Source organism: Dermacentor silvarum, chromosome 11, assembly GCF_013339745.2.
Source record: "Dermacentor silvarum isolate Dsil-2018 chromosome 11, BIME_Dsil_1.4, whole genome shotgun sequence".
NCBI lineage: Eukaryota > Metazoa > Arthropoda > Arachnida > Ixodida > Ixodidae > Dermacentor > Dermacentor silvarum.
The window spans coordinates 85,984,985-85,997,178 of record NC_051164.1 but is presented as its reverse complement, the minus strand read 5'-3'; the positions used below and the strand labels follow the sequence as shown (position 1 = coordinate 85,997,178).

At 44.8% G+C, this 12,194-nt stretch overlaps 1 protein-coding gene across 2 annotated transcripts in view; it reads left to right on the top strand.

Annotated features, from left to right (window-relative positions):
* Nucleotides 1–12,194, top strand: part of LOC119433343 (phospholipid-transporting ATPase ABCA7-like) — a 103,252-nt gene that overhangs the window by 4,894 nt on the left and 86,164 nt on the right. For both annotated transcript variants that reach the window (XM_037700499.2, XM_037700496.2), the window contains exons 2-3: nt 8,835–8,909; nt 9,036–9,129. In XM_037700499.2, coding sequence (XP_037556427.2) covers nt 8,844–8,909; nt 9,036–9,129 — 160 coding nt within the window. In that variant the 5' untranslated portion in view covers nt 8,835–8,843. The remainder of the gene's footprint in view (nt 1–8,834; nt 8,910–9,035; nt 9,130–12,194) is intronic.

Sequence of the window (12,194 nt, the reverse complement as noted above, 5' to 3'; positions counted from 1 at the left end):
GGCAGTCGGTAAAAAGGCAAGGGCACTTAAAACGGATACCCACTGAGCTACCGCGGCTGGTGGCTACGAACTTCTATTGCGACAGTTAAGCGGCAACAAGATATATAAAAAAAAAAAGTGATGAATTGTTTCATCCTAATTACAATAACAGCACAGATCCGAGGGCACCAAACCTTGTCCTTTTCTTTCTTTATTGTCTTTGCTCAATTCACACAGGAATGCAAACCGTACCTGTGTATATATAGATAAAACTTCAAGCATGTGATGCTGCTGCTGCTTCATTTTGTCACGAGCGCTGCGCTATAGCCTCGAAGCGTAGTAAAAGAGCTGCTGAATAAAATATGGAGCACGTTCTATCGTGCAGCTGAACCGTGCACCCACGTTTTTTTATCGAACGGCGGGCATATAGCGCGGTGCCTGTTGCCATCGCGTTGCATGCGGAGTTTCTGGTCTTGGAAGCGCGGCTGAGTCACAGCGGGCGGCTCTTGTCATATGCGGTGAACTGGTTTTCCTCGGTGCAATGCGAAAGGCTTTCATGGAACGAGGTTGTTGCACGTGCTGTGCCCGGCGAGAGGCCGGGGCATAACAATGGCCCGAGCGTCGCCTTCGACTTTTAGTTTGTTTGTCTTGTTTATTTTGTTTTGTTTAGTTTGGACACGTGAGGGGCTCCCCCGGCCAGCGACATTGTACCACGTGCTTCTGCGACAATGTATCGGATTCATTCATTCGTTCGTCATTCGTTCGTTCATTCGTTTGCTCGTTTCGCTAGTTCGTTCGTTCGTTTTGTTTATACTGAGAGCCAGATTAAGTTCCACCTACCCGGGATTCTTTGAAATGTACCTTAATCTAAATACATGGGCGTTCTCGCACTTCGCCCCCATACAAGTGTGCACGGGAATTGAAACCGCGACCGCGTGTGCTGAGCAGCGGAACGTCATTGCTACTAGGGCCATTGCAGCGACGTGTAAAATTTCGCTAATTAACGGTTTAATTAATACTTTTAGGGGGACTTGTAATCACAAAATGAATGTCTGCCAATATATCCTTAAAGCTTAATTAAGCTTGTGCTTTAAAAAAAAAGAGCTCTGAACGCATACCGCCATTTGCGAGATATGCGGACTCAAAATGATGCCGTGAAATACATTGCTGATCTAGTTAACCTTTTTTCTTTTCTTTTTATTATAGCATCTTTCCGCGTTGCGGGACCATCTTGGCAGTCACGTCCCATTCCACGCTATATTTTTTCCGCAAAGTGGAGGAATTCCTGTATCTGCAAGAAAAGTTGCAACTCCCAGAACTGCGTCAGGGTGCGTCGAGGAGACCGAAATGACTCCCTTGTATGACCCCCAGCAGTAATCGTCGTCACTATTGCGTACGCTATTTATTTGACGTTCTGTGCATGCTATACTTCACTGTAGGGAGCGTTACGCGCATGGCTGTTCGTTTCCTGCATTAAGGACCGTGGCCGGGCGCAGCGTTAAAGAAAGGAAATGCGCATAAGATAGAAGACGATTGTGTCGTTGAGGGACAAGTCCCACAGGGTGCATGGTCTTTTCTAGAGCGTAGGCTGTCGTTCTTCTTTCCTGCTTGGCCTTGACAGCTCAGAGCGCACGTGAACGTACGGAGATGGTATAGATAAAAGGTAACACACACGCAGTCCCCCCCCCCCCCCTCCCCCCCAAGTCCTTGCTCAAGATGTGGCGTACTCATTGGTTCTGTATAATAATACTTGCCTTATCGCGGATATCGCTTGTTTTGCAGGATGCGGGGAAATCTTGCGCCCCCGGCATATACCTATAGGTAATAGCGTGCTTCCAGCCGTTAAGATAAGGAATGGCATTCGCCGAGCAGGAAATGACTCTGAACGGAAAGGTCTCGCGTGAGATCCCAAGATCGGGTCCTCCATCTTTACCGCTCGCTCGCGCCAGCCCGGTGACATTTACGGCGGTTAGGCTGCTGTGTTCGAGGCCCCGGGTTCAAATCCCGAAGGGAGGCGGCGGCGCTAGCTACTTTCAGATGAAGGCGTATACAATGGCAGAGATGATTAAGTTGGCAGGTTTGTATACGAACTCTTAGCAGACATACAAGAACGGCATCCGCCGAGAGCAGTCCATTAAAGGGACACTAACGATTAGACCGGCACAGTATTCTTCCGAGGCTATGTTTTCGTTTATTTCTTTGTAAGGAAACATTGATTAGTAAGAGTGATGACTGGCTGATGAACACGAGGTCGCGGGATTGATTCCGGGCCTCGGCGGCCGCATTTCAGTGCACGGAGGTGGTGCTACACTACGGGGTTCTTTACGTAGCCCCAGTGTTTCTTTGGTACGTTAAAATGAATGAATGAATCAATCAATCAATCAGAAAGATAAAATAAGGGCCAAACTCCCATTTTAAGAATTTCTCGCCCAAACCCCAGCGCCGGTATATGTCAGTGTGACGTCATTGATGTATTTTTCTCGTCTTTCGGCCGTTGTGGCGAAGTTAGAAAAGTTATCGAAGCTTGCGAAGTCCAGCCCTTTGGCTCTTTTAGAACGCAATTTAATGTATCTTGCCGTAAAAAAAAAAAAAAAAAAATCAACTATAGACTCGAGTAGACGACGTCAAAATCTGTGACGTATCGGCGTGCCTCCTCTCACGATAAGAGTGGCTTTTCTTGCTGCTGTATAGAAGCGTACGTAATTTACCAACACAGATAAACTTGTTTTTCGCTTTTAGTGCCATTTTAAAGGCCTGTTAGCATTTCCAGTTGGAAGCTAGGAGCTTGCACGAAGACAATTAGGAACATTCAGGAAGGTCACCGCTTCAGCTGGCGCTTCCGCGCCACTCGCCCCCCAAGTCCTGAGCGCCGGCTCCGCCTGCTGCTCTCCCCCTCCGACGTCAGCACGTAGACTTTAAGCTAGCAAATGTTATGATACTGGGATCTACGAATTTGAGCTTGCAAATTGTTGTTGAGAGCATCGCTACATGTGCTGTTCCTGCTGAGAGATGCATTTATTTACACCAAGGCGCAGAGGTTGGCCTGAGCTATAGCTGGTTATGATAACTGAATGATGAGAGATGACAAAAAAAAAAAAGTGCATATGTGTTTCTGCTCAGAAACTGTTCCTAACTCTATATCGTTGCTTGGCTATAAACTTCCTGATAACACATCGGCAAGTGTGAGATTTTTCTGTATGCTGCTGCTAATGCTGCACAACGGCATGGCGCTGAGCTGTGCTTCCTAAAGGGTGGCAGAAAATAGCGCCTCTTAATTCTGTCGTTTGAATGCTTCCTTCGGATCGAACGAAGAACGCCCTGCGCTATTCACAATGTGTGCCTGTGTAGATTCGTTTCATAATACCCTTTCCTGTATCGTAAAAGTTATACAATTAAGAACTATGAATCGGAACCCACTAACTATCCCAACAAGCATTAACTAAGAACTCTGCTTGTATCAGAAATGTTATGCAAGGAGTTTGGCCCGTCTCCAACAATACAACGACAAGCACGCGCCTATATAGCCATGCGCGGCAGCAACATATGTAATACAACTATATCGTAAAGAGCACAGAAAAGAATCATTGCTAAATGGTCGAGTTTGTGGCGCCGCAGTGCTATAGCTGCAGTAAACGCGAGTCATTTGTCAACGAGCCGCTTTTATTGCCATCTTTTTCTTTTAAAACGCGCCTAGTTGTTTTTAGACAAAAATAATAATAAAAAAAAAGGGGGGGGGGGAGGGGGTGACTTCTTCCCGCAATTTTCCTTGTATGCAGTGCATGCACTTGCTCGCACCCACGTGCGATCCGCCTACACACTTACATCGCATTGTGCAGCTATGTACTCCGCCCATACTGCTGTGCTCTCCGTGTGTGCACATATGTAGCACATACAGCGTCATGCTCCTTTTCCTTCAGCCGCTCCTCTTTCGCTTTGGTGGAGTCTGGCGCTCTGTTTGCTTATTTGTTTGTATATAGTACTCTCTGGTATCGCCTTGGGCTTGGCGTCTTTGCTACGCTAAATTATTTCTTTGAAGAATCGTTAGGAGTCCCATCGTGACCGTGGCGCCGTTGTTTGCTATAACGAGGGATTTGGTATATCCGGATTTACGATAACGAGGTCCTTTCGCGATGGGATATTCGCTAAATCGCATGACCGAAGTAGTGATCTCGCGTATTAAACGTAATGTGTTTGATCATCTAGTGTTAATGGTATTTCGCAATTTTCGCAAATTTCGATCCTTATAAAAGACTAAGTATGCGTGTGCAGACATCATAACGGTCTCCTTTTTCTGCCATCTGCGGCAGCTGCAGCGGGGATATATGTACACCGCGTAAGGAAAATCCAGCTTTCATGTTCGTCCCAATTAAAATCGACTATTTCCCGTTGCCTCATACTTGATACGGCTATGTAAGCTGGGAATGATATGAAGGCCATGCAGGCTGAGGCTATTTAAGCTGTAAAGGGGCGCAGCGTATTCTGCGCGCGGTAAAACGGGGCCCACCTGGAGAGGTTTGAGAGCAATGTACGGTTGTATGCATATCGTGTGCGAGTGGTTATGTGTATGCGTGCTTCAGTGTTGTCCTTGCATATGGCTTTTCTGGCGCCTGCCGATATTATGCGGGACTAATTAAAACCATCTAGTCCAAATTACAGTTCCCTTGTGTGCATCGTGTGTCGCATATGTGAGTTTGCGGAACATGAGAGACAAAAAAGAAACAGGGGGGGGGGGGCTAGCATTTATTCAACCTAGCTTTGCGTGTAGTTTTGCTGCAGTGCGCGTAGCAGTGGCTTTCGCGTACTGCGGAGATTTCTCTGCAGCTTCGGCGTTTCGAGAATCATCTCCGAGCAGCACATATCACGTAGCTCGCTCGCATCGTATCGACGTTTTTTTCTCGAACTGCGGTGCGGCGTTCGAGTTGCCATGCCGTCCGTCCGTTCATCCGGCCGCAATGTCCGCGTATCTCATTTCTCAACCCCCCTCCACCCCCTATCCCCCGTCTCATTTTGTGTACTCCCCTACTCGAACAGCGCGACTGCGCCAACGAGAACAGCAACGCAGTCACGCGTCAAAACAGGTGTACGATGGAGAAAAGAATGGAAAGACGAGAAAACGAAACTTGGCGAAAGCGCGCGCTTTCCTGCCCGGCCCGGGTGCACGTGCACCCAGCGACCGCACGCGGGAACTTGGTCGCGCGGCTGATCTTGCTCACTCGCCGTGCAGCCCATCAGAGCAATGCGAGACGCGCGCGAGCGTTGCGACTCCGGAGTGGGAGAGGGGGAACAGAAAGGAGAGACTTCGCGGGTGCAACTGCACCCAGATGACCTTGTTTCTCTTTTGCCCTCTCCTTCGCCTGCTTTCTTACTCTCCATCTATCATATTCCTTCTGCTGAGCCTTTGTCTTCTTCGCGTGCTTATTTTGCAGCTCTCCTCCTTCTCTTCTTCCAATGTGGGAGAGAGGAGGGAGTGCCGGGACCTTTCCTTTACTCTCTCTCTCTCTTCCCTCGTTCTATTTTTTCTCCACTCTCCTCTCAATGTCTTCCGCCTCCTCTTCGGTTCCGCTTCGTGCACTGCATCGCGGTACTACTTTCGTTTGTTTCGCTCGGCGCCCCCGCTTCCCCCGCCTACCGCAATTTCCGCTCCATTACTCGCGCGCGCGCCTTCCCGTTTTATTCGTCGATACCGCCACGTACGTTTTCGGTTTCTGACCCCAAGACACTCCCCCCCCCCCCCCCTCCCCACCTCGAAACACTGACGCACACACTCTAGAAAGCTCTTTCCACGCACATGCTATAGCGGGCTTCCGTTCGCAAATCGCGGAGTGGCTTCTGTGCTTTCATCTCTTCGTTTTATTGAATCGGGCTCTCTTCTGAGTTCGCCGCCGCTTGGGCGTGCGTGCCCGGCGTACCGGCATCCGTTCCTGCGGTTTCGCTTTTCGGGCCTCTTTCCCTTACACATGCATTCTTGCTATCTTGGCGTGTATCCTTCTTTTCTACTTCCCTTTCCAAAGGAGCGGGAGAGGCTTGTTCTTTGTTTCCTAGGTCACCTGTCCGTCGCCCTACCACGCGCGTTTCTTTCATGCTCACGCTTTCCGCCTCATTGTTGTCTGGGAGCAAATTGACTTGGAGTGTGTGACCATGGCACGCGAACTCAGCCTGAGTGCCCATAATGTAGGCACTCCCCACTTGCTTTGTGAGTTGGCTGCAGTGTATCACAGTTCTTGACCTCTCGTGCCATTTTACTCCACCCCTTGGAATTGTGCAACAGAAAATCTGTTATCTTAATCCACTCCTTATAGGCGTTTTCATGTTGTATTTATTTTCCTTCATCAGTACCTGTTAATTGTGCAAATGGAAAATTTGTGCTGGTGGGCAGCACCTTTATTTCAATTTTCTTTCTCCACATTTCTTGTGGCTTGTGTGGCAGTCCCTTTTATACACGACGCTCAGAAACAAGGTGGTGCTGAAAGATGTCATTTGTATGTAAGAGATTAGACCAAAGGCATTGGACAAAAATGTGTGATGCCTTTTGTCACATGTTACAGCACATGCTCTTGTCCAGAAGCAAGTGAGAGCTTCTGTCCTCACATCTAAAAGTTTTCAGGACAAAACTGAAGTAGGTCAAAGTGGGCAAGTTGTTATTCTCTGTCCCCCGACATGGAACTATAACTGCAGAAGCAGCAATAAATGTAAGCTGCTCTGCGGGCTGCTTGTGTATGGGTCAACTACAACTACGGCACGGCTCACGCACTGCGGCAAAGAGAGATAGCCTGCCGCCGTAGGACATCCATCCATTAGCGCTAATCATTGTCGAAGAATATGGAGCTGCTCGCAAACTGGTTCTCACACACCCTCACTCTTTTACACTTGCCAGACAGGTCAGTCGTTGGTCCTTGACGCCCCTTGACGGATGCAATGGGCAATGGTGAAGGCTTATAGCATGCTGCCGGAGGCACCTTTTGAGCAACCTCTACCGGTTGTCCCAGCTAACATAAAGCAAGCTAAAAAAAAAAAAAAAAAAAAATTGAAGCTCTCTGTGCAGATGAAACCTACTGTATGTTGTTAGGAACATCCCGATAAAGCTGGCAGTTTGCTTTGTGTTCTTATCAAATAATTAGTGGTTAATAATTATATAACTCCTAGATTATTACCTTTAGAGCCACAATGTTGAAAGGTTTGTAGAGCACATTTAAAAAAATCAACTTTCAGTTCTTTGTGAAGTGTTGCCATTTGCATAGCTGACTTTTTTTTTTTTTTTCTTGCTGAAAGGCCAGCCAGATCTTTGAAAGCCACCATGACCCGCTGCTTGCATGCTCCAGTGGCTTTCATTTAAATGTAAAGAGAAAGAGCTAAGCAAAAGATAAAACATTACAAACAGGAGGCGATGTGTTCAAATGTGCTATGCAAATTCTTTGTATTCAAATTGTGGCCCTAAATGAAATAATCACAAAGTTGGTAATTACTGATCACTAAATTATTAAGAGCACAAACAATACTGACAGCTTTTCCAGGATGTTTCTAACAATATACACTTGGTTTCATCCGTACAAAAAATATCACTTTTTTTTAAACCTTGCTCTATGTTAGCTAAGACACCTTTATTCACTATGCTCTGACCTCAAGTTAGGGCCAATTAAGTGTGCCAGCCTTCAAAACTCGAGGGAACATGTCTATGCTCATTTCCTGTGGGTCAGACACAATTTTGTGTGGGGTACAGGAAGTCTGTGGGGGAATGCAGGGGTGATTGTGTAGTTGAAAGGCTTCTTCCTGTCTTGAAGACCTAACTGTGCTCCCTTTTGGTCTGGTTTTTCTGTCTGACTCACATATAGCTATTGAATTAGCCCACAGCTAGCATTAGATGTTACCTGTTTGCGAGTGTTGAAGTGTCTTAACAGCCTCTGTTGCAACTTCAATGTTTGTGTTTGAGCAAGTGTGAGGCTGCACTTAGGGGTAGTATGACAATTTCTTGAAATGTTTAATCTAACCGGTGTCAAACACGTTCACTGAGAAAGGAGGCTATGAGTGCACTTTTTAATATCTTTACAATACCATGTTGCAGATATGCTAATATGCAAGGAATATGCAAGGAAAGGCTGCTTGAATAATGTCGCAAAGAGCATTCATTCAGTCTTTGTGTCTAATTTATGACATTCCTGAGTTTCAGCTGCTATACCATATACATACTCAATTTTAATCGCTCCTAGTATTTTTCACTTCAATAATGACTAGACACTAAAGAGTGGTCCTACTTCAGGAGCTAATGTAAGACGTAATAAATAATTTTTACCTTTGCTTTTTCATGCAGTTCAGTTTAGAAAAGTAAGAAGAGTGCCTAATATTAAGAATATATGGTAGTTCCTCTTTTCATAGCTGTGATTAGTGGAGCCAATAAATTGGAAAGTTCGATGTTTCTTTATCTAAGAAGAGCCATTCTCACAAGTGAGTTTTAGGGATAAAAATGTTGCAAAACATTTCTGACCCAACAGAATGTGCTCTCTCATACCCCAGAACATGTTAAATAAAAAGAATGTGGTTCATGGAATACTACATGTATGCTAATGGGTATCTAGGTACGGATACATGCTTTAATAATTTATTGTCCTACAATAATGTGTCATTGCACTGTTTCATTCATCTATGAAAAGATTTCTTATGGAACAGTTTGTATCTATGTACAAGAAGCCCACTTTTATCACCTTGCTTATGTTGCCATGCCATAAAGATAACAAAATGGTTGCCGGGTTAATAGAAAGAGAGGATAGCTGGGCATGTGGGACTGCCCCGTGTGCCTCCTTGTCTTGCTTCCATGGGAGTGGTGATTATGTTATTGAGTTCTCGATTCTGTGGTATTGCAGAGAAACAGGATGAAGTTTTGGAACCAGCTGTATCTGCTACTATGGAAAAACTTTGTAATACATCGACGACAAAAGGTAAAGTTAATAAGCCGGCTCGCTTTTTTCTTTGTGGGTCTCTGTAACATGAAGTACTATTTCTTGCATATGCTGCTTCAGTGTTGATGCAAAGTATATAATTGATGCATTCCCTTTCCTTTGCAGGTGCGCGTGTGTATAGAAATAGTATGGCCACTCATCCTCTTCTTCATCCTCATGTGGGTCCGTACTCGAGGACTCCGTATTTACATTCACGAGTGTAAGTGGTTCATTCGCATTGTCATCTTTTGAAGCAGCATGAAACCTTTTGCATGCATTCCTTCTGTTCTTTTTCTTGGCTTGCTTTTCCTGGCTATTGTATTAAGCCAACTCTGCTATTAAGTTGTTCATTATCTGCAATCTCCAAAAACCATTACTCTTATTGTGTTCTAAGTTGTATCCAAGCTTTCTGGTATTGTTATCTTTGTGCCCTGATTACAGGCATTGTACATGATATGGCTCAAAACTCGTCTCTCCACTGTTTTTGAAGCTATGAGAGATGACTCTAGCATCACAAGATGCACCAGTGTTGGTCCAATGTTAAGCAATATTGGCACAACATTGGACAGCAATGGCCTTACATTGTGAATCAAATTAATCGAAATTAGATTTTCTTTTCCAGTGTACATGCTGGATGGTTTTGGGCTAAAAGCTACATAACTATACCTTGATGTATCCCAAAAGACCTTACAAGGCAAAATCAGTCAAACAGTGTGTGCACAATTATAACAGTACAATATAGCAATAACTAAATCAAACACAAATGAAGGCTGGAATTGCTGAAAATGTGAATGCAGTTTAAAGAATGAATAGGACAATCTAGCATTTTTCTCCATCAGAGAGAATGTAACAATGTAGGAGGATGTTATTGATAGTTGGAACACCGATCAAAACACAGTATAGAGTAGGTTCAATATGTTATATAGCTTGACAAAAACCATAAAGAAACATCATTTATAGTGAAGTAAAAGTGGCTACTGTGCTCACATTCATAGTGTTGTGCAATGCACTACAAATACGTTGGCTACATGGTTCAAGTGCAACTCTGGTCAAGTGTTTCACTAGTCAATGCAATGTCTTTAGCCTTACACTTCACTTAGGCATACTGCATCAAGAAAAAAGTGAGATAAGTTTTAGCCTAATGGGGCTGAAGTTCTACGGGTGATACTGTTCACAAATGTACCTAGGTAATTGCTTTGCAGTGACATTGTGCATAAGGTACCCTTGAGGAAAATGCTGGTATTATTACGTGCATATGTGAGTTAATTATTGTGTGATTAGTACAGAGTGGAAGTCATTCTGACTCGCTCCTTGTCATGCATGGTTGGTTCTAACATTGAGCGTGCGCTAGCTAGCTAGTCTGGACACAAGGAAGCGTTTCATGGTCAAAGCGAGTTAAACAAAATAAGCTGCTTTGTTTGCTTGAAGTAAAGTTTGTTTCCTTGAAGCAGAAAAAAAAAAAAGAATACAAAACCCAGGCACTTCCTTGTGCGAGACATGGTTACCTTGTGCAGAGTAAGGTCTGTCATACTTGTAAAAATAAACTGGTAGGGGCTTTTGTGCAGCTATTGTTCAACTAGGAAAAGCACAAATGGCAGTTGTTATACTTAGTGTCAGTTCACAGTGTGTAATACTTGTGCGTTACCTGTTGTTAGCATAATTAAGCACTGATTTAGAATATTGGCAAGGCAGGACCTGACCCTGATACCCTTTGCTATCGCTATGGTTGTATATATGTAGCATAATTTTAAAGGTGTTGAACACCTTTGCCTTTGAATATGCAGAGAGCATAGTAGTATTTGCATGAGCAGAGCCACTTATTTTCTTTTCTTCCCTCCCCTTCATTTGTAGGGCAGCAAACCAGATACAACCTGGTTAGCCTAGTTGCGTTTCATTATCTCTTTCCTTTAAATGACAAGTTGTACTTGTGCTCAAGCAAGAAAAGCAAATTACGAGTGATTTATGAAGGTGAAATCTAAAAGTTAAATTTTGCAGTGATGCTCATTTTGCACAGCACATAACGCTGTGCAAGATGATGTTGAATGCATGACATTCAACATCAGATTTTTACACTACTTAAACTTGTGAAAATTATAGTCAGAAGAAGTTGTGGCACCTGTTTTATCATATACAAAATTAAACCTCCCCATAAAATATCATCATCATCATCATCAGCCTATATTTTATGTCCACTGCAGGACGAAGGCCTCTCCCTGCGATCTCCAATTACCCCTGTCTTGCGCTAGCGTATTCCAACTTGCGCCTGCGAATTTCCTAACCTCATCATCCCACCTGACTTTCTGCCGTCCTCGACTGCGCTTCCCTTCTCTTGGTATCCATTCTGTAACCCTAATGGTCCACCGGTTATCCATCCTACGCATTACATGGCCTGCCCAGCTCCATTTCTTCCGCTTAATGTCAACTAGAATATCGTCTACCCCCGTTTGTTCTCTGATCCACACCGCTCTCTTCCTGTCTCTTAACGTTACTCCTAAGATTTTTCGTTCCATCGCTCTTTGTGCGGTCCTTAACTTGTTCTCGAGCTTCTTTGTTAACCTCCAAGTTTCTGCCCCATATGTTAGCACCGGTAGAATGCAATGATTGTACACTTTTCTTTTCAACGACAGTGGTAAGCTCCCAGTCAGGATTTGGCAATGCCTGCCGTATGCACTCCAACCCAATTTTATTCTTCTGTAAATTTCTTTCTCATGATCAGGGTCCCCTGTGAGTAATTGACCTAGATAAACACATTCCATAAAATATAGCGTACACCAAACATTAATCTTACGCTAAAGGTTCTACCCGACGCTCTACCCGACGGGATGGCTCAGTCAGCTAAGGCGTTGCGCTGCTGAGCACGAGGTCGCGGGATCGAATCCCGGCTGCGGTGGCCACATTTCGATGGAGGCGAAATGCCAAAACGCCCGTGTGCTTACGTTGTAGTGCATGTTAAAGAACCCCAGGTGGTCAAAATTTATCCGGGGCACTCCACTACGGCGTGCCTCACAATCACAACTGTTTTGGCACGTAAGACCCCAGAAAGAAGAAGGCTAAAGGTCTAATGGCTTCCTCTTTCGCAAGTTTTATTCTCTCTCACTGCACTCGCCGAGTACATGGAAAGACAAAATTAAGCCTTTGTCTGCTTAGGAGATGGCTCTTTCAAGAACCTGGTTTCAGGCGCTTTTCAACACCTTCTAAGGGGCAATGGCATATGTACATTGACTTGTGGCTCCTTTAGTGTTCAGAATACTGCATGGACCTCTGAAGTGTGTAAGTGGATTCCAC